The sequence below is a fragment of the Ranitomeya imitator genome, chromosome 6, assembly GCF_032444005.1.
Source record: "Ranitomeya imitator isolate aRanImi1 chromosome 6, aRanImi1.pri, whole genome shotgun sequence".
In the NCBI taxonomy this organism is placed as follows: domain Eukaryota; kingdom Metazoa; phylum Chordata; class Amphibia; order Anura; family Dendrobatidae; genus Ranitomeya; species Ranitomeya imitator.
The window spans coordinates 139,287,603-139,311,447 of record NC_091287.1 but is presented as its reverse complement, the minus strand read 5'-3'; the positions used below and the strand labels follow the sequence as shown (position 1 = coordinate 139,311,447).

At 43.3% G+C, this 23,845-nt stretch overlaps 1 protein-coding gene across 1 annotated transcript in view; it reads right to left on the bottom strand.

Annotated features, from left to right (window-relative positions):
• Nucleotides 1–23,845, bottom strand: part of LARS2 (leucyl-tRNA synthetase 2, mitochondrial) — a 294,954-nt gene that overhangs the window by 199,056 nt on the left and 72,053 nt on the right. Inside the window, exon 4 of the mRNA XM_069730157.1 lies at nucleotides 16,579–16,670. Within this exon, the coding sequence (XP_069586258.1) occupies nucleotides 16,579–16,670 (92 nt within the window). The remainder of the gene's footprint in view (nucleotides 1–16,578; nucleotides 16,671–23,845) is intronic.

Genomic DNA, 23,845 nt, shown 5'->3' with positions numbered 1-23,845 from the left:
TCCATCCTTAGTGTTCACATGTTGCTTTTTTTTTTTTTTTTTGCTGTAACAGAGACAAAAATGCATTGTTTTGCCAGAAATTTCAAAAACTATTACAAGAATGATGTGTTCTAGAAAGGTTTGGAATAAAAACGACAATGTGGCCACCATCTGTGAATGTGGGCTTAGGGTGTATTCTCGGATGAGAGCAGGCAACAGTAGAGAGCAGTGCCGTGCAGAAAACACTTTCACCACTTTTTCTTCCTCTTGGTAAATGCACGTGGTTTTAATGTGTTTTCTCTGTAATTACTTCATGCAATTGATGAACCTGAGTAATTTTCTGTAATAATACATTTTACAGGATTTTACAGCATAGCTAATAGTGATGAGCGAGTGTACGCGTTTTCCAGAGCACGCTCGGGTGACCTCCGAGTATTTGTAACTGAATGATTTACAGCTACTAGTCAGCTTGATTACATGTGGGGATTCCCTAGCAACCAGACAACCCCCACATGTACTCAGGCTAGGTAGTAGATATAAATCATTCAGCTGCGGCGATGAAAACTAAATCTCCGAGCACTAAAAATATACTCGGACGACACCCGAGCGTGCTCGAGAAAACCAGAGCAACAAGTACACTCGCTCATCACTAATAGCTAACTAACAGGGCTTACTAGCGCCAACAATGCACCCTAGTAATTACCAATTGCACTAAAGGGCATCAACCATACAAGATTTTTTTTTCTTCTAAATATCTTACTCAAAATTTAGGGGGAAAATTGCTTGGCCAACAGCCAAATGCACACCACACTTTACAGAAGATCTGTCACTTGCTCAAAAAATTGAGTTAAATAACTTGTAAAAATTCCTAATCTCACTGGATTTTTCTGTTTTGTACTGAATCACTATTGCAGAGATATTCACATTTCTTATTATTTGTTTGACACGTAAATGTCTTATGGATCACACTATGTGAAATCTCTGCTTTGCAGGCCAACTAGGCTTTTCTTAAGAGTCTTCTCTGGGGGCGCCATCTCACCAATATAGTGCCAATCACAGCTCAGCAGCCTATCTAGCAGCCTATTAATCCCAGATGTCGAACTGTGATTGGCAGTACTTGGGATGGTGGGAGGGGTAAAAGTGCACACCCAGAGAAGACTCTGAAGCAAAGCAAAGATTTCACATTGTGTACTCCACGGGGAAAAATGCAAAGGAGTAACACACCACAAACAGGAAAAGAGCGGCAGAATCAGGGAAGCCCAGGGATTTTTAAAGTATTTGAAAGAGGTTATCCGGGACTTTTATTATTTTTGTGCATGGAGCTAGGAAACTAACAGGCAGGTTCTGCCCAGTGCCGATGTCTAACTACCTGTCAGTTTTGTACAGCACTGATCTCTGCTGGATCTGTGCGGTCACGGGCTGCTCCTGCCGGCAATTCTGCAGCTTCCGTCACATTGACAGAGCAGCATCTCTGCAGATATCATGCTGATTGACAGCTGGCTCCCTGCTGCCTAACTGCAGGGAGAAAGCTGTCAATCAGCATGATGTGGGCAGTGATTCCCCATTGATATAGCAGACAGGAGGAGGAAGAACTGCTCTATTGACGAGTGATGAATTGAAGCAGCAGAAGAGGCGGTAAAGGTCATCCCGTTGCAGAACAGGCAAGTACTGGAGTTAGAAACTACCTGCCTGTTAATTCTTTGCTTCGTGCACAAAAATAATAAAAAGTCCTGGATAACCCTGTTAACTTAGTTATTTTTAGCAACTGATGGGTCCTCTTTAAGCAGAAGTGTACAGCTTGATCAGGCCTATTTGAAGCATTACATTGGTATAATGTGTTGTGAATTCTGTGGCAGAGCTCCCTCCTGTGGTCACAAGTGGTACTTCGGCTGATTCTCTCTGTGAGCTTCTGTTGGTGGAGGGAAGTGGTACTGCGGCTTCTGAGTTTCCTCCCTCAGGTGATCTGGTGAGGTCGTTAGGTGCTTCTCTACTTAACTCCACCTAATGCTTTGATCCTGGCTTCCTGTCAATGTTCCAGTGTTGGACTTGCTTTTCCCTGGATCATTCCTGTGGCCTGCTGCTCTGCATAGCTAAGTTCTTCTTTGCTATTTGTTTGCTATTTTTTCTGTCCAGCTTGTCTAATTTGTTGCTGGAAGCTCTGGGACGCAAAGGGTGTACCTCCGTGCCGTTAGTTCGGTACGGAGGGTCTTTTTGCCCCCTTTGCGTGGATTTCTTTAGGGTTTTGTGTAGACCGCAAAGTTACCTTTTCTATCCTCGATCTGTTAAGAAAGTCAGGCCTCACTTTGCTGAATCTATTTCATCTCTACGTTTGTCTTTTCATCTTAGCTCACAGTCATTATATGTGGGGGGCTGCCTTTTCCTTTGGGGTATTTCTCTGAGGCAAGGTAGGCTTATTTTCTATCTTCAGGCTAGTTAGTTTCTCAGGCTGTGCCGAGTTGCATAGGCAGAGTTAGGCGCAATCCACGGCTGCCTCTAGTGTTGTTTGGAGAGGATTAGGGATTGCGGTCTGCAGAGTTCCCACGTCTCAGAGCTCGTTCTATGATTTTGGGTTATTGTCAGATCACTGTATGTGCTCTGACCGCTATGTCCATTGTAGTACTGAATTGCCTTTCATAACAATAATGTATGCTATAGCCAGCTCTAAACAGGTTAATGGCTAATAGGCACTTCTGTAGTGAACAGGTATAAAAGCTGGTCTTATTAACCAAACAACAGATATCTCATGTGTATGGCTTGTTTAGACTTCATCAGCAATCTTAAAAACTCCCCAATTAAAAATTATGGTACAATTGGAATCTAGTTTGTAGGAGTAACGTGAAAAAATGAAGGAAAGCTCACAGGGTGTGAATACTTATTACAGGCACTATATACCGTATGCTGACCCACAATGTTGCACTTACTCCCCACATGACCCCCCTAGTTTAGAGGCTCTATTGTAACCGGCTACTATCCTGGGAGCACAAACCCATCTTCAAGTTATGGTGCAGGGAGGCACTGTGTTTCTCTGTTTTGCTTTTTTTGCCTAGCCCATCTTACACAAAGCTGCCAATCAGAAATGAGCTGATCCAGTTTTTGCCCAAATAATCGACCACCTTGATATGGGAGAGTTGTAAGGGATTTTTTCAAAGTAGAATCCGCCCGCCATGTTCTCAACCAAAGGGCCCGTCTAATGGCAATTGCGTTTGCGGCAGCTAATGCCGCACCATTCGCTGCATCCAAAGATGCACTGATCAGGTAGCTCCCAGCTAGCACTATCTGATTTGACATCTCCGTCAACACCGCCGGTAGGTCCCTCTCCTGTAGAGCCTTAGTTAAAGATTCTGACCAAGATATCATGGCCTTAGCTACCCAAGTCACCGCAAAAGAGGGCGAGAGGGCCGAACCTGAAGCATCGAAAACTGAACAGGCCAAACTTTCTATGAGCCGATCAGTTGGATCCCTAATAGAGGAACCGTTGGGAAGGGATAACAGTGTGTTGGAGGCCAAACGAGAAACCGGTGGATCTACCGACGGGGATTCTGCCCACTTCTTACGCATCTCAGGGGCGAAAGGGCATCTTGTATTTAGAGCCTTTAGTCCCGAGAACCGCCTGTGCGGACGCTCTCTATGACGCTGGACTAAGTCCTCAAACTCAGGGTGAGTGGAAAACACCCTATGAGGCTGCTTGATCTTCTTGAACGATACCTTATGACCCAAGGCCAAGGTAGATTTGTCCTCTATACCCAAGGTTTGGTTGACGGCCTCAATTAGGCTGTCTACTGACTCCTGATAATCAGGTGCCTCAAAATTGAGGGACCCTTCAGAATCGCAGTCTGAACCATGTTCACTAACCTCCGCTGGTGAGGGTGAACAAGAGGCGGAACTGAAGGATGCAGATGCACCTGATGGACCGGGAGACGCTGTATGGGTTCGCTTCCCCCGCGTCTGCCTAGTGAGAGCGCGGCCCCTGTAGGCCGGAGGTTCCAGTGAGTCAGAAGACCTCTCCAAGGTAGAAGAACCGCTGTCCATGGCCGCAGCCGGGGTCTGGAAGGACTCGATTGCCTTGGTTAGGGATGCTATAGATTGCGACAAGGACGAGACCCATTCCAGGTGGAGAAACTACAGTTTCTGCCTGAGTCGCAGGGGAGGGTTCCTAAGTGCGTTTAGAATCGCAGGCCTCACAGAGACGATTACTCTGGGCATGCGGAAAAGCGGAACGACAGGCTACACATGCGGTGTATAAAACTGTGTGACACTTGGTCCTTCTAGACATCGCGACCCTGCTGATGCTATAAACAGCATTTTAGATAGGCTGCAAAAAACAGATATGGCAGGTGTCAGGCAGGGGGGAGTAGCACTTACCCCAGTCCTGTGTCCCCGTCCGTCCTGTGGAACCTGTCACAGGGCGACGCAACCGTGCTGTTCCCTTAAAAGGAGCACTTCCTTGGTGGGTGGTCCCGCCGGAAATGGCGGCGTTTTCAGTCCACGGCCTTTGGGGATATGAAGCCGGACTAAATTTTTCCATGTTCTGGGGTTGCGGGGCCTACAGCCGATGACGTGGCCAGAAGGGGCAGGACTTCTGCCCGCGGCCTAACCCTAACATGGCTGAAGCCGGGGCCTAGCTTTTTCTCTCCTCCAGCGTTCACCCAGGGAGAGGGAAGCGGGACCCGCCGGCCGATGACGCGACCGGAAGGGGCGGGACTTCCGACCGCGGCCTGACTCGGCAGATGCCGGGCGTAAATATTTACCCGGACCTGCACGAGGATGAAGAGGCGACCAGGCATCGGGATCCCTGCGGAGTGGCACTGCCAACGGCAGAAAAAAAACGCAGTGCCCGCTGTTCCCAGGATGCTGCTGCTGCAGGAACCCTCCCAGCCCCCCACCACGCGATGGAGCTTAAGGTCAGAGGGGGGCTGTTAGAAAGGACGGTGCAGGCACCCTAACTCCATCTTCCCTTCAGGGGATGAGAGGGACCGTCTGCCTCCTCCTATCTCTGCTATCTACGCATTGGTGATGCAGTGGAGGCCGCACGGACAGTACATATGCACCTGTACAGCCTAAGGTTTTGTTACCTTAGGGTGGTCAAGGCTGAGTCCGGCAAGGGGTCCCACGTTGCAGGAGAGGATACGTGGAGGCGACACTCCACGTGCTCGCCCGTTGTTGGTTTGGGGAGATCGGACCCCTTCAAAAGGGTCCGTAGCCCCTGTCTCATTTCCATGTGAAGCGAAGAAATATGGAGAGTCTGAAAATCAAACCTGTGCCACCTTCAGACACTAAGCACAAACTGGGTTTGCCTTCGGCCCGTGTCAGGGTGTATACGACGGAGGAGCAAAACCTTTTTTTATGTTTACTTAGTGTCAGCCTCCTGGCGGCAGTAGCATACACCCACAGTCCTGTGTCCCCCAATGAGGCGAATGAGAAACAGTGATTTTATCAAAACCACAGCAAGCAGCCCAGTAAATCATTGTGAGAATCAGGGTCTCTATTCCTGCATTATGCTGCTCTCAGTTGGGGTAGCAAAACCCTAGAGACACATTCCCTTTGAGGTGGCGGTATTGTTAATGGCAAGAAAAAGCGATGCAGTCTGTGCTCAAAATTACCAGAATTGCCAAAGCAGCCCCAACGGAGGCGCCTGACACACTTACAATACAACGTTTCCATAAAAGCTTAGGACTGTTAAACTGGAGATCGATACTTTATCCCTTTTAAGCCGTCTCGGCCTTTGTTAACCAATATTCTTAACCAGCATGAAACCCCCTTTAATAATATATATCACAAGGTCTTGTAAAAAAAAGAACTGATAAAATTGTCTTGGCGTGCTGAGCGACTACTTCAGTCGGCATAAAGCTATGAGCCTGTTTATGGCACACAATAGTTACAAACATGGTGCGAGCGTCTCCATCCTGTATTCAGAGGTCAGACACAATGCGTGAGCCTGCAGCAATGGCGGTGCAGTGCGGATGCAAATACAATACTGTGCGTTGCAGGTGAACTCGGGGACTATGAGTCATTCTGCAATGTTCTTTATGCTCCGTAATAAAGCGGTGCTATGAAAAGACAACTTTTCAATCTTATAAAGCATGGAGCATAGCAATCAAACAACCTTCACCTCTAAAAGGGAAGAATAAAAATAAAACTGTTTTTTTTTCAGTCTCAGTAAATTAAAATCTAGTAGAGGAATTGAAAACATTGAAACAAACAATATAATCTGGTTCAAGGCAACCAGGCAAATGAAGAAGCTAATTAATTCAGAACAATTCAAACTATAATAATTATTCAAAAAAGTAATCTTTAGTACATTCGATGATCCGTGAAGTACGGGCATCACACGCGAAGAGAAGATGCAAGAGGAATGAAGAAAAGAAGGAACAATGTTGTACACTGATCCATTCAACACCTGAGGTTGTATAAAGGGGCAGTCTTGCACTTTGTTTTATCAATATGCGATCGTGGGGGTCTCACACCGGCACCCACAGTGTTCAACCACTGCTGATCTGCAGTTCCCAACAGAGACCACGCTGCACCGCTCCGTACACTGTTTACATACAGATGTGATAACACAGGATGTCGGTGTCCTCGGGATGGGTCACCAATGTAACAGTACTGGGAAACAACTCTTATTGTTTATAAGTGTCCATACAAGTTGGATACATGCCAGCTGAACCCACTGAATTGTCAGGATAGGTCAATCATCTAATGTGTATGGTGATGTTCTGATGGCAGATGTCAAGGTAAAGAAGGATAAGACATCTGAAATTTTCACAAGCTCGACCCTTTGTTCCCAAGGAAGATTAGATGCCACCAGAATTATCAGACAGTGGCTTTGACTCTTCTCGAGAACACAAGAATAAAGAACACAAGAACTTGGCCGACAGCTATCCAAGATGTATGGCCACCATAAAGGAAGTTCATCAGTCTAGATGTAAGCAAAACCAATGGGAGCAACGGTAAACTGAGCCTCTTGGTTACAGAAAGGCTGCTCCGAGCACCCTAATTAGCATATCTAATTAACCATCAGTTACTGTTGATAGGAGGCAGCAATTAGAAGACAATCGGAGTGATTTCTATAAGGGCTATATCACCTACAAAGCTATGTGCTTTGGGGTCACAGACATTCTGATTAAGTCCAAGTGTATCATTTTTTTGATACATTGTGATTAAACTGGTACAAGCTCAACAACCATTATTCCACAATTTAATTTGAATAATTCTTACCATCAATGTGATCTGGTATGGCAACACCAAAATCTGTGTATTTTGCATCCCAGTGGTTAGCACTAGTGATGAGCGAGTGTACTCGTTGCTCGGGTTTTCCCGAGCACGCTCGGGTGGTCTCCGAGTATTTGTGAGTGCTCGGAGATTTATTTTTTGTTGACTCAGCTGCATGATTTATGGCTGCTACCCAGCCTGAGTACATGTGGGGGTTGCCTGGTTGCTAGGGAATCCTCACATGTAATGAAGCTGTCTAGCAGCTGTAAATCATGCAGCTGCGGCAACAAAAACTAAATCTCCGAGCAGTTACAAATACTCGGAGACCACCCGAGCATGCTAGGGAAAACCCGAGCAACGAGTATACTCGCTCATCACTAATTAGCGCTGCTGCTTTGCAACACTGGGGTGCTACTAAGAACATCTGCAAAGAATTTGTATGTTCTCCCACTGCATGAGTGGGTTTCCTCCAGGTTTTCAGATTTTCACCCACACTCCAAAGACATACTGATAGGGAATTTAGATTGTGAGCCCACGACGACCAATCCACTTTCCTGGAAACTGTTCATGTAGGAATGCTGGGACCTGACACCCAAGATGGTGCACCACCACATTATGGGTGTCAGGTCCGAGCATTACTACATGAACAGTTTCCTGGAAAAATGGATTGGTCATCGTGGGCCAATTGAATGGCCACCAAGGTCTCCCGATCTGACCCCCTTAGGCTGCCATCACACTAGCAGTATTTGGTCAGTATTTTACATCAGTATTTGTAGGCAAAACCTGGAGTGGGTGATAAATGCAGAAGTGGTGCATATGTTTCTATTATACTTTTCCTCTATTTGTTCCACTCCTAGTTTTGGCCTACACATACTGATGTAAAATACTGACCAAATACTGCTAGTGTGACGGCAGCCTCAGACTTTTAACTTTGGGGTCATCTGAAGGCAATTGTCTATGCTGTGAAGATGAGATGTGCAGCATCTGAAACCATGGATACTGGAAGCCTGTGCCAGCATTTCTTTTGCAATGTTGCTATCAGTGCGCCAAGAGTGGGAGAAGAGGGTTGCATTAACAATCCAACACAATGGGCAGCACTTTGAACACATTTTATAAGTGGTCATAAACTTGCAAATAAGTCATGAAAGAATAAAGTTATGCTAAAACCAAGCACACCATTGTTTTTCTTGTGAAATTCTCAATAAGTTTGATGTTTCACATGACCCTCTTCCCATTGAAAAAAATAAAGTTGGATCCAAAATGACCGACTTCAAAATGGCCACCATGATCACCACCCATCTTGAAAAGTTTTCCCCCTCCCATATACTGATTTACTGAACCTTTACCAAATTTTACTGTGGGTAGCAAGTGTTTTTTTTGGAATGCTGTGTTTTTTGGCCGCCATGCATAACGCCTTTTTGTATGACCAAACAACTCAATCTTGGTTTCATCAGTCCAAAGGACATTCTTCCAAAAAGAAATTGGCTTCTCCAAATGTGCTTTTGCATACCTCAGCCAACTCTGTTTGTGGCGTGCTTGCAGAAACGGCTTCTTTCGCATCACTCTCCCATACAGCTTTTCCTTGTGCAAAGTGCGTTGTATAGTTGACCGATGCACAGTGACACCATCTGCAGCAAGTTGATGCTGCAGCTCTCTGGAGGTGGTCTGAGGATTGTCCTTGACTGATCTCACCATTCTTCTTCTCTGCCTTTCTGATGTTTTTCTTGGCCTGCCACTTCTGGCCTTAACAAGAACTGTACCTGTGTTCTTCCATTTCCTTACTATGTTCCTCATAGTGGAAATTGACAGGTTAAATCTCTGAGAAAGCTTTTTGTATCCTTCCCCTGAACAACTATGTTGAATAATTTTTGTTTTCAGATCATTAGACAGTTGTTTTGGGGAGCCCATAATGCCACTCTTCAGAGGAGATTCAAACAGGAGAACAACTTGCAAGTGGCCACTTTAAGTAGCTTTTCTCATGATTGCATACCTCTGGCTATGAAGTTCAAAGCTCAATGAGGTTAGAAAACCAAAAAAAGTGCTTTAGTAAGTCAGTAAAAAGTAAGTAGGAGTATTTAAAACAAGAAAATGATAAGGGTGCCCATACTTATGCACCTGTCAAATTTTGTTTGAATGCAGATTGCACATTTTCTGTTAGTACAATAAACCTCATTTCAAGACAGAAACATTACTGTGTCCAACAGTTATTAGATATATGAAACTGAAATAGCTGTTGCAAAAAAAAACAATTTTTATAAAACATTAAGCTTAAGATTAATAGGGGTGCCCAAACTTTTTCATATAACTGTATAGTCGGTGGCTCATAGCATTTTTTTTTTTTCAGTTGGTCACCACCATTGAACTGAACTTACTCTACTGTTTGATCTGATTTAAAGGAGAAAAATGCCCGACAGTGTACCAATCATCCGAAGGGATTCTGCTATGTGTGTGTTTTTTTACACCAAAAAGGCCAAGTACATTCAATAACTCATGATATTTAAAAGATGTACTAGATGTACTTTAAGTGTCCACTTGGTGATCAAGACAAAAGCTGGGCCCATCATGCGATATGCTCAAGTTGTTCAAATTGTCTACATGACTGGCTGAATATGAGGAAAGTGGCTATGCCATTTGCTGTTTCCATGATTTGGAGAGAACCCAAAAATCATAGTGATGACTGCTACTTTTGTTTTGTCAAACTGAAAGGCTTTTCTACAAAGAACAAACATAAGATTAATTACCCTGAACTTGAATCTGCAATTAGGCCAGTTCCACATGATGGTACCAGTTCCTGTACCACCGTTGTCTGGATTGGATGAAAATGAAGTAGAATATGAAGACTATGGAGCTGAAGCTACTGGTGAAAATATTGAGACCTCAAGTCAAGATGAGTATGTACCTGATGGAGCAGCCAGAACGCTTTACTCAACATGAATTAAATCAGTGATTTTCAACATTTTTTGAGCCACGGCACACTTTTTATACTTAAAAAATCCCGAGGCACACCACCAACCAAAATGGCACAAAATGGTGCGTCCAGGTTTGAGATGAAAGTCTGCAGTCATTCTATGTGACTGCAGGCTTCTGAATTCTCACAGCGCAAGCACTGCACACTTTCAGGATTCTTCCTTGCCGGTGGCCAGAGTGGACGGTCATGACAGCACAAGTATGTGATTTGGATACTTCTGGCCACATTCTAACTAGACGTGTCCGGCCTCAGTCAATTCATTTTCATTGAATGAGGCCACACATGTCTAGTCAGCACGTGACCGCATGTATGTAAATCACCAACATCAGAGAATTATGATAGCAGTGTGCACTGTGAGAATTCAAAAGTCTGCAGTCACATAGTATGACTGCAGACTCATCACAACCTTGGACATCCCCTTTAATGTTCCTAACAAATAAAAATGAGAATTAGTATCACACAAAAAACACATTTACATCCAGGTACCTGATAGATGACGTTGTTTGTGGAGTCGCCTCTTTCTTTTCATCTTCACCTTGTCCAGATGCCATGATGACTCTTCTCATCCACCGGCAGAGCTCGTTTCTGCAGACTTCCATCTTCTCCTGTCTTCTGCAGCACATCCCGACACAACACCCTTAAAGATAGCAGTGTTATTATAATGCTCCGGAATAACAATATCCGCCCTAGGCTGAGCCCCTGAGTAAATAATTGCCCCTCACTTAATTCCCAGCACATAATATGACCCTCACTGTCCCTCTTATGGTACATGCCATCCACACTACCCTCTCTCTCTTTTCCATACTTCACACTGCCTTCTCATACGGTGTCCCTCATAGAGAGCCCAGTCTCTCTACTGTGCCCCTTCATTACACTCCTCCTACTTGGCATACTGTCTCCTCCTGGCTGTTACCCTCACACTACTCAGTATCTATTAGGTGTCCACTCACACTTTCATCCCCCCATACTGTCTGCACACATTTCTAATAGCCTCTTCCTGTACATCCCCCCCTGCTAACATACCCCTTTGCTCTCTCCATATTTCCTCCTCACACATTCCCCCCTCACACATTCCCCCGACTCCCCATACTGTCCTCACACATCCCATCACCGTTTCCCCTCGCTACTGTGTCCACCCCCATCTCCCCACTCACCCCCACAGAATATATCCACTGCCCTTCCGATAGAATAAATCCATCCCCTTCCACAGAATAAATGCACCCTGCCCCACACATGCTAAATAAATTCCAGCCCCCCCCCCACGTACACACTGAATAAATCCCCCCACACACTGAATAAATCCCTCCCACACACTGAATAAATCCCCCCACTCACTGAATAAATCCCACCCACACACTGAATAAATCCCCCCACTCACTGAATAAATCCCCCCCACGCACTGAATAAATCCCCCCACACTTAATAAATCCCCCCACACACTTAATAAATCCCCCCACACACTCCCCATAAACCCACCCCACGCTGAATCTTCGGTGTCTTCAGCTCCACAGCACAGGAGCACTTACCACCAAGTCTCTTCTTTCTCCTGCGCGCCGGATAGTGACGTCAGCAGCGTGATCACATGACTTGATCACGCTGCTGGCGTCGCTCTGACCCAGCGGTCAGAGCCTCAATTGTACTCGCAGCTGGTAGATGTCTGCGAGTACAATTGATCTCCGGGAGCCGGCGCGCTGCAGCTTCTCTGTGCCGGCTGTCAGCTTGACAGTCGGCACAGAGAACAGCTGACTCCCGTTCCCCGCGGCACACCCGACCATGTGTCGCGGCACACTAGTGTGCCGCGGCACACTGGTTGAAAAACACTGAATTAAATGATCTCATCAGAGACCTTTCATTGTCAAAAGATAAAGCTGAACTTCTTGCATCTAGGTTGAAACAGAAGAATCTTCTTCATGATGATGTCAAAGTGTGTTATTACTAAAACAGAAGTAACACTTTAACACAATTTTTCACAGTTGATGGACCAATGGTGTACTGTAGTAATGTGAATGGCCTCTTTGAAGAACTGAAACAAAAATATTTTGTTGCAGATTGGCGATTGTTTATTGACTCATTCGTTTATTGACTCATTCCAGAAGTTTGAAAGCAGTGTCGCTTCACAATGGAAATATGAAACCATCAAGCCCTATTGCTCACTCATGTCATCTAAAGGAAAGTTATGAAAATCTGTCAGTTGTATTGGATGCTATTCAATATAAGCATCATCAATGGAATATCTGTGGAGATTTGAAAATGATTGGTTTGCTAATGGGAATGCAATGAGGTTTCACAAAATATTGTTGCTTCTTGTGTTTATGGGACAGTAGAAATACAGCAGAGTATTATGTTCGTCGTGATTGGGGACAGAGAAACATCTATGCTCTAGGTAGAGACAATCTTCCGCATAATCCTTTAGTTGCTCCAACAAAAATCTTTCTTCCTCCACTACATATAAAGTTGGGATTGATTAAAAACTTTGTGAAAACAATGGCAAAGACAAATTCACAAGGTTTTCACCGCATTTCACAGAAATTTTCCAGCATTTCACCAGCAAAACTGAAGGGGTATTTGTTGGTCCTCAGATCAGAGAGCTTATGAGAGACTAGATGGCAGCCCGATTCTAAAGAATCGGGAGTCTAGAATCCATATATACTTTATTTATTCAAATGTAAGAATAATACAATTAATAAATAATAGTAAGAAAGAACAAAAATAATAGGCAGTATATGGAGAAAACACCAAACAAAAGTTCAAAATTGGTGTGAAAATGTCACTGAACCACTTCACAACTAAATATATATAGTTTTGGTAAATGGTATTATCATTTTTTTGACGAAATTCGGCAGGAGCTTGAAGAGCAACGTCACTGGGCCCGCCTCCACGCAGTAGAAACTTGCTGTGAGGTAAAAATTCAAAAATCACACCAAAATGGCGGGCGGAGTGTGTCACAGTACGGCACGTTTCTGATTGGTCGCTCGCAGCAGGCGGCAACCAATCAGACACTGGACACTGTTGACGTCACTTATCTCCGGACATTAGCTCCGGACAGGAAGTTGGCACAAATTGCAGGAAGTAGTATTCTAGGCAATTATATATTAGATGATGTGTTTGAAGGAACGCTAAATAATAAGGGATTGAGATCTTGGAAAAGCTTCAAGTGGATCTTTGAAAACTTCTTAGGAAAAAAAATATGTTGAAGGTGTTGAGGAACTGCTAAATGCATACCGGTGTCTTGGATGTCACATGTCTCTGAAAATGCACTTTTTGCATTCACATTTAGATTTCTTCCCTCAAAATCTTGGGGATGTTAGCGAAGAACAAGGCGAGCGGTTTCACCAGGACATTAAAGTAATGGAACACCGCTACCAGTGTTTTTTGAATGACTCAATGATGGCAGATGACTGTTGGATGTTAGATGGGGACCGCCCAGAAAAATTGTGTCTACAATGTTTTTTTGTAGACCTGTTATTATTATTTCAAGATCTTTAAATTAACCTCTTACCGACTGGGCTGCTTGTTTTTTTTTTTTTTTTTTTTGCGTGTTAACTTTTTCCTCTTCTTCCAAGAGGGATAACTTTTTTAATTTCTCCATCGACATAGCCATATGAGGACTTGTTTTTTTTTGCAGGACATGTTAACTTTTAGGCTATGTGCCCACGTTGCAGAATGTTTGCAGAATTTTCCTGATCAAACCCGGACTTCTTTCACAGGAAATCCGCTTGTGTTTTTTTTCCGGAGCATCCCAATACAATTATATAGCGACAAAATCTTTCTAATTCCGCAATATTACTGAACATGCTGCGTTTTTTTTTTTTTCGAGATGCGCTTTTTTTGCGGAAAAAAACGCAGCATGGGCACAACAATGCGGAATTCCATTAAAAATAATCGAATGCGTTTAGTAAGCTTTTTCACAGCGAAAAAAAAAAAAAATGCAACGTGTGCACATAGCCTTAAACAACATCATTCATTTTATCATGTGATGTACTGGAAAGTAGAAAAAATGTCAAGTGCGTCGAAATTGCATAAAAAGTACAATTCCACAATTGTGTTGGAGCTTTTTATTTACCATCAAGAAAAATGAGTCTTTAGCACCATACCATTACATATGAACATTCACCCTTCTATGAACCAATACGGTATAAAATTAAGAGGTACGTTGGTGCTTAGCAAAAAAGTGATACAAAAATCATTCAAGAAGAAAAGCAGCACTTACCATTTCTTAAAAATCAGTCCTTTATTGCGACACATGTGCCATGCAGGCGGTGTGCAGAGGGTGCGGGGAAATCAATGAACGTCCATTGATTTTTATTTACCATGTTTACTATATGGTAAAAATGACCTTGCAATATAATTTTCCAGGTCAGTACGAGTACGCACAGACAAAACATACATAGCTTTTTTTTTATTTAAATGATGAGGGAAAAAAATGTGGAAATTAGTGTAAAAGAAAAAAAAATTTATGTCGCCATTTTCAGAGACCTGTAACGTTTTCAGTTTATGGTCATGACTGTGTGAGAGCTTATTTTTTTGCACCGTAAGTTGTCTTTTTTATTGATTCCATTCTGGGGTAGGTACGATGCTTTCATCGCTTCTTATTGCAGTGTTATCGTGCCTGAAAAAACATAATTTTAGAGTTTCATTTCTTTTTTATCATTATGGTTTATGGATTGGGTTATTTACTTTTACGGACATAATGAAACTACACTTGCGTATATTTTTTTTTTCCCATTTATTTTTAATGGGGCAAAGGAAGGGTGATTTGAACTTTTATTTTTTTAGGAAAAATTTTTTTAATTTTCACTTTATCTGTTAGTCCCCTTAGAGTACTTGAACCTTTATTGCCGTATAGAGCAAAAATCACAGTATTCAATCAACACCACCCAGACGCTGGCGTTCACAGAACTGCCATGACAGGCAATCAGATCTTCAGCAGAAATCATGGCAACCCATTGGTGTCCTACGATCACGTCACAGGGGGTGCCTATAGGCGCATGAGACACCCCCGATGGAGCGCTGTAAATCACGCTGTCAGAGATTGACAGCTGGATTTCAAATTAACAAAATGTAACCACTCAACACGTGGCTGTAAGAGACAGATGATGGGTGAATGTCACGTCATGGGGCGCCAATTGCCGCATGGAATGACGCCTCTAACACTGTCCACGTGTGGCTTTCAGAGGCAGATGATGGCTGAATGAAACAGCTATCATCTACTCAGTTCCTGAGTAGTCAGGGAGCCGGAGTAACTGGACGCTATATGTCAGTAAGGGGCTAACATTTACTTTATTTGTGGCACAAAACCTTTAAGGGATCAACCAGCTGTTTTTACAGTTGTCTTTAATTTAGCATGTTTGTGTAGATATTTTTTTTTAAATAATTATGAATAAACATTTATTCTGAGAAATGATTTTATTATTATTAGTAAAATCATCGCCGCTATCCATACCTTCCATCTAGGATATCTCATCTAGTTCACCGTCAGGCATTTTTAAACCTAACTCAATAATAGTGAGTGTTATTTCCCTAACTGAAAAAAGACATTACATAAAGAAAATGACTGATCACATCACAATAGGTCCTTATTTCCATCTACTTTTGGATGTGACAGAGCTAAACTAATCCACACAAGATAGAGGGCTGCTGTTCTGGCCCTTGTACCAAAAATTCCAGTTTAATTCAAAACCTGTCACAAAGGAAAATGCCATTTAAAAATTAGAAGGCAATTACCGGAGTAGAATACTTAATCTGGGAGGCTGCAAATAGGCTGGAATTTTGACAATTCTGCAATCAAGACATAATTAGTTACCTTTGTTCTATAAGCAGAATGTTTAGATGTCGCACTTTCAGTGGTACAATTTGCGTGTTACATAAGCGTAACTAAAAGGAGGACATAAAGGATGCGTCTCCTAAAAGGAATCTGCCACCAGGTTCTTTTCTATCTTACCTGAGGGGAGCAGAATGTAGAGTCAGAGACCCTGATTCCAGCGATGTGTAACTTACTGTACTGCTTAGTGTATTTTTTAAGTGTTTTATTAGCAGTAAATTATCACTAGAGGACTAGTAAACCTGCTGCCGGGTAGTCCTCCATATTTATGAGCTCAGTATAACCCCACCAATGATTTGCATTCTGACAATTGCTAGATCTACAGCAAATACTAATTTCATAAAAATGATATCAAGATATCAAACAGCTGAGTTAGTGACACTTTGCTGGACTCAGGGTCTCTGCCCCTAGATCATGCTGCTCTCAGATGTGGCAGCTAAAACCTGGTGACAGATTCCTGTTATTATAAGACCATGAAGCGGTCCCCACCAGCACAGAGACTAAGCTTGAAATTAGAGGAAAAATTAGTTAACTACATCATTATAAAACCCATATTCTGTCATCCAGCTGGTACTTCTTTCCATTACAGCCTAGTAAATACCTTTTGGTCCAGGTGTCCGGATTCAGACCTCGTTCAATAGCGGCATTTTCAGCTGGCAGCCCAAATGCGTCCCAACCCATCGGATTAATGACCTGAAAAACAAAAAATGTGAAACTATAAATACAATTACTGCTATTCCAATGTAGCACCTGCCAGGAGCAGGTGAGTATAATTAGACAGCCCCCGCTCCCCCTTCCCTGCCGACCCCTGGGTATGACTCGGGTATAAGCCGAGAGGGGAACTTTCAGCCCCAAAAAAATGGGCTGAAAATCTCGGCTTATACTCGAATATATACGGTATATATATATATATATATACACACACACAAACATATATTTATATACGGTATATGAATGTATATGCAGTCATGACCGAATGTGTTGGCAAACTTTAAATTGTTGCAGAAAAAGAAGTATTTCTCCTAGAAAATTATTGCAATTACACATGTTTTGTTATACACATATTTACTTCCATTGTGTGTATTGGAACACAAAAGAACATGAAAAAAGGGAAATTGGACATAATTTCACACAAAACCCAAAATTGAACACACCCCTGCTGACAATACGACCCGCCCCTGATGAATATTTAGGAGAAATTCATTGAAAAGTCGTTGGTTGTTTCTTTTTCCCACCAGCTCATTTGCATATATATCGATGAACAAGCGCTATGATTGGCTGGCTGTAGAATACTGCACCTGCAGCCATGTTATAGACGGGAAACGTCATTCCAACAGGACAGGTAGGCTGAACAAGGGACATGGCTTCACATATTAAGAAAATGGGGCCCAACTCAGGGCCGTATTGCTGCGCCCCCATGAATGAGTAAAAAAAATAATAATTATTTCCCCCTGCTTCACCTCTGGACCAAGTGTCAGTATCGCCATTTTAATTTAGTAGGGATACCCATCCAGCCAGGTTTTTGTATATTCTATGTAAAGCATAGTGTTTCTGATCTACAGGGGTCCGGGTCCTGATACCCCCACTGATCACACAAAACACTGCTCTGAAGTTCGAAGCTGCTACATAAGCTGACGTGTAGGGGTTTAATAGTAAGTCTACGGGTGGGTACACAGCTACGTGAAAGTTAATGTACAGACTAATTATTATTATTTATTTATAAAGCACCATTAATTCCATGGTGCAGGGTTATAGATATCTAACTAATACACTTACTATTCAGCCCGCACACCACTCTGTGCACATATCTCTTACAGAGCGGTGTTTGGACTTCAGGACCTGGACCGCCATCGATCAACAACACTATGCAGTGCCTGTATTATCTTACATTTTTTTTAGTATGACAGCTACATTTTAATAGGGTTTTCCAAGGAAAAAAAAAATGATGTTTTCATGTATTGGAACTACAAATATATAAGTACAGAAAAAAAATCAGCAGCGAGTTCTCTTGGGAATTAGATGAGTTTATTGTTACACAATCAATGGACATCATGTGCCGCTCCTCTATCACGACCTTCATCAGACGCGAAAATATCAGAGTGATAAACAACAGTATTCAGTATACACTTCTATACAATGGAGACTAACGTTGTAATATCTCGTAGGTGGCTCCTAGCTCAGGAGAACAGAAGGTGAGAGCTAGGAAGACTGCATAAAGGGAATAGGAGGGGGAAGAAAAGCAGGGAGATATGGGGGTATAAGACTAGAAGATGTACCTGACATAATAACTATACATCCGTAGCATCAGTATGCATAATCTCAAAGACAATGGTAGGTAAAAAGTAAGGTTATGTTTCAGCTCCCGCAGTTCGTATAAATGCTGTAATGAATGTCAGGAAAGCACAGTACAAAAGAAAAAGGAGCCCATAGTATAAGATAGGGCAATTGTACAGCACAGTATACATAGAGTACATTGGAGTAATAAAAGTTTATAATTACAGACTCGTTGGATGAGAATTCTATTGTGAACTCTATTTATACGTACTGAATTATTTGTTTTTAACAAATGAGGCCAAATCCTTGCATTTAGCTACCCAATATACCCTATTAATTATTCTTTGCCACAGCTTCAACAGAAATCATTTATTGTCCTGTTCCTTAGTGTCGGTTAAGCACACGTTTTTATGGTATCTTTATAGATGTGAGAATCAGCATATTATAGAAATTTAGGAAAACAAAACAACTACAAGGTAATCTTGATGCCTAGAATTACCGATTGTTTCTCTTCAAGGGAATCTGTCAGTAGAATCAACCCACCTATTCCCACCTAAAGGTACCGTCACACTAAGCGACGCTGCAGCGATACCGACAACGATGTCGATCGCTGCAGCGTCGCTGTTTGGTCGCTGGAGAGCTGTCACACAGACCGCTCTCCAGCGACCAACGATGCCGGTAACCAGGGTAAACATCGGGTTACTAAGTGCAGGGCCGCGCTTAGTAACCCGATGTTTACCCTGGTTACCATCGTAAAAGTAAAAAAAACAAATACTACATACTTACCTTCCGCTGTCTGTCCCCGGCGCTGTGCTTTCCTGCACTGGCTGTGAGCACAGCGGCCGGAAAGCAGAGCAGTGACGTCACCGCTGTGCTTTCCGGCTGGCCGGCGCTCACAGTGCAGAGAAGCACAGCGGAGGACAGACAGCGGAAGGTAAGTATGTAGTGTTTGGTTTTTTTTACTTTTACGCTGGTAACCAGGGTAAACATCGGGTTACTAAGCGCGGCCCTGCGCTTAGTAACCCGATGTTTACCCTGGTTACCAGTGAAGACATCGCTGAATCGGCGTCACACACGCCGATTCAGTGATGTCTGCAGGAGGTCCAGCAACGAAATAAAGGGCTGGACTTCCTGCAGCGACCAACGACATCACAGCGGGATCCACAATGATATCGCTAGCCAGGACGCTGCAACGTCACGGATCGCTAGCGATATCGTTCAGTGTGACGGTACCTTAAGATAGAATCTTATCAGGAGCAACTGCCATCTCCTATCTCACTAATGTAAAAATCTGCCTGTAATTTGTACATGCAAATTGCCTATTCAGAGAGACAGAGGACTCGAGTAGCGCCACCTGTTGGAAGTAGCGATCCTACAAGTCACAATCAACCCTTTAACGAGTCTTGCAATATAAGAATTAAGAGAATTAAAGGTCAGTCCCGGCAGAAAAAAGATATACCGTATATACTCGAGTATAAGCCGACCCGAGTATAAGCCGACCCCCCTAATTTTGCCACAAAAAACTGGGAAAACTTATTGACTCGAGTATAAGCCTAGGGTGGAAATGCAGCATTTACCGGTGAATTTCAAAAATAAAAATAGATCATTATTTCCCCATAGCTGTGCCATACAGTGCTCTGCACCGTTCATATTTCCCCATAGATGTACCATATACGGTGCTCTGCACCGTTCATTGTGCCCCATAGATGTGCCATATACGGTGCCCTGCACCGTTCACTGTGCCCCATAGATGTGCCATATACGGTGCTCTGCACCGTTCACTGTGCCCCATAGATGTGCCATATACGGTGCTCTGCACCGTTCACTGTGCCCTATAGGTGTGCCATATACGGTGCTCTGCACCGTTCACTGTGCCCCATAGATGTGCCATATACGGTGCCCTGCACCGTTCACTGTGCCCCATAGATGTGCCATATACGGTGCTCTGCACCGTTCACTGTGCCCCATAGATGTGCCATATACGGTGCTCTGCACCGTTCACTGTGCCCCATAGATGTGCCATATACGGTGCCCTGCACCGTTCACTGTGCCCCATAGATGTGCCATATACGGTGCTCTGCACCGTTCATTATTGCCCCATAGATGCTCCACATAAATCTCTGCCGCCGCCGCCGCTGCTGCTGCTGCTGCAATAAAAAAAAAAAAACACATACTCACCTCCCTTGATTGCAGCTCCCGGCGTCTCGTTCCGGCGCCTCCATCTTCCCGGCGTCTCTGCTCTGAATGATCAGGCAGAGGGCGCCGCGCACACTATATGCGTCATCGCGCCCTCTGCCTGAACAGTCAGAGCGCAGACGCCGGGAAGATGGAGGCGCCGGCCGGGAAGATGGAGCGACGCTCGGCGGCTGGAACGAGGACAGGTGAATATGCTATACTTACCTAGTCCTGGCGATCCTCGCGCTGTCCCTCTGCCTGGTCTTCGGTGCCGCAGCTTCTTTCTCTATCAGCGGTCACCGGCACCGCTGATTAGAGGAATGAATAGGCGGCTCCACCCCTATGGGAGGTGGAGCCGCTTATTCATTTCTGTAATGAGCGGTCCCACGTGACTGCTGAAGAGGGGAAGAAGCTGCAGCACAGAAGACCGTGGGACGGCAGGGACAGCGCGAGGATCGCTGGGACTAGGTAAGTATGCCTCAGCGTCCTCACCCCCTCACCCGCCGACCCTGCCACCCACCTTGACTCGAGTATAAGCCGAGAGGGGCACTTTCAGCCCAAAATTTTGGGCTGAAAATCTCGGCTTATACTCGAGTATATACGGTATTATAAAGTTTCTTATTTTCATGTGTACTATTGATATATGACATAAAAATTAAAACAACAGTTCCTATAAGATTTATAGGAAGTACATAGATCTCCCTGAAAATCTGTGTCCAGAACTTATTTTAAATGAAAGGGGGTGTTACAAGTGTGAACTAAGTGACGACTGACACTTTGCTGTCATTACTACACACAGCTCTGCAGTGAGATCAGAACTAACACAGTACAGCAGAGTTAAACTTTGTCTCATTACATATACAGCTGTCTTCTCACAGTGATATCAACTCTGATGTACTGTCCTTTCCCTCACCCCACCAAACACACATAGACTGGCTGCTTGTGAGATGCTAGCTGAAGCTCGGGGAGAAGACAACTGTTTTTGTTGGGTTTTCAATGAGACAAAGTTCCTTCAACTCTGTTGTGGTGTGTTAGTTATAATCAGTCCCAGCTCTGCAGCACAGCTGACTGTACTAGGAGAGCTGCTGCTGCAAATGTTTGTAAGGAAATAAAGTTCACTTCTGCTGTACAGTGTTAACTCTGATTATGATGAGCTAAGGGTCGGTCATCACACTGGTAACTCCCATTTCAATTAGAATAAGCTCTGGAGGCAGATTATCATGCAGATCTGTGTCCGGCCCATAGATCGGAACAGTTCATTTGCAAACAAGACAAACATGAATATCTCTGGAGTAAGGCATCAGATCACAAATATCAAGGTATCATTTTATTCAACTTTTTATGACTTGTATGCTCATTTAGACATGTAAAGTGCAAACCTAAGATAACATAAATGAAAAAAGATAAAAGGAACATGATGAAAAAGGTTACATAGTCTAATCAACACAACTCCTGAGTACATACAATAATGGGCACATGAAATCATAGAGTTGGTTTCCCTGTTATGTCCCTCAAGATGAGCCAAAGCTCTTGCTTTTTTAGGCTAAAGATATTTCAACTGGGTTCATTGTCCAAACAACTATTCATATGAACGTCATCGATTAGCTGACGAATGAGCAAAAAAGTTGATTGTTAACCAATTGAATCATTTATAAAGGCATAAAACAAATTGTTAGCAGCAAATCACCTTATTTAAGCCAGAGGTTGTGCTGTCCACATACAGTTTGCAACAAATGGAAAAGAAATTGTTAAATTGTATATAATCAATCTGTTACTCACTTCTCCTGGCTCCAGCACTGGATTCTGGGGTCAGACTGTTCTTTAGCGCTTCAGGTTGCTGTGTCAACCCTTATACACTCATGTGACGTCCAAACTGCCCAAGATCTGCTCCTCTCGGATCAGGGGCTCTGAGGTTCCACCTCTCCAGGTGATATCATACAATGGATACTCAGTATGGGCAAAAATCTGCCTGTGTAAATGGAGCTTTAGCCTTTTCATGTATTACTTAGACAACCATTCATTTAAATAGATGCTCTATAATACTGTGCAGGTAAATATGCTAGCAAGAGTTTGGCCAGCGCATTTATGGGGATTTATGAAATGGAGCTGTGTTCAGTATAGAGGGGGGTTGTCCAGTTTAGACATAGAGAAAACAGAAACAAGGGACCACTCTAAAATACTGCACACCACACTGGGTATAAGAATATACAAAAAGGCAAACTTTATTGATGCAACAATAAAAACATTTAAAACAGGTGAATGCACCGACAAATCCCCACACAGATCCGTAAAAATAACGGTAGCCCAATAGCAGTCCGTATCATATAACAGTGACATAAGTGTAGCGTCACATAACCTACATAAATTGCACAACTAGACAGTAAATCAATATAATGGATATACATAAAACAGGTGCATGAAGGTAATCCTAACTAGTTATGCCTCATACAGTGAGTATAAGATTCCCTGACTGGAAGATATATAAACTGCTCATAAATGTCCAAATAAGGACGAAGACCCTATCCAAAAGGTATGGAAACAGATGGCAATTAATCAATACCTGTATATCAGCAAAAGAAGAGGTCAATAGCCCAGCGATCAAGGAACAGGGTGCAAATGCAGGAGGCAAATGATCCATGCGCTCTACATCTGAGGCTCCAAAAAAACAACAATAGCCTGAAGCCTGCAAATAAATAACGGGTCCAGCTAAATAAAGCTATAGGAGCAGAGCCCACCAGGGAAACAATATGTAGGCAAAGGGATCCAGGCGGGGAGGAACCCCACGCGTATCGCCGTTACAAGGACGGCTTCGTCAGGGGAAGGGTCCTGTTCCAGGGAATCTTATACTCACTGTATGAGGCATAACTAGTTAGGATTACCTTCATGCACCTGTTTTATGTATATCCATTATATTGATTTACTGTCTAGTTGTGCAATTTATGTAGGTTATGTGACGCTACACTTATGTCACTGTTATATGATACGGACTGCTATTGGGCTACCGTTATTTTTACGGATCTGTGTGGGGATTTGTCGGTGCATTCACCTGTTTTAAATGTTTTTATTGTTGCATCAATAAAGTTTGCCTTTTTGTATATTCTTATACCCAGTGTGGTGTGCAATATTTTAGAGTGGTCCCTTGTTTCTGTTTTCTCTATGGCTATATATATTACCACTCTTCTGCACCCCTTTTTCATGTGATTTATGGTACTTGTAGTGCGCTGGTACCCTATATGTTGTCCAGTTTAGACAATCCCTTTACTATCCAGGCCTTAATGTAATTATATAATTCACATTGAGAAAATGTCCGCGTTCCTTAGTGCAACCACAAATCAGTGCTAAACGCTGCAGTGGGTTTCTTAATATAATCTCTTTCTTGTGTTCTATGTGCATTTTCTCTTTATAAAACACAATCCATT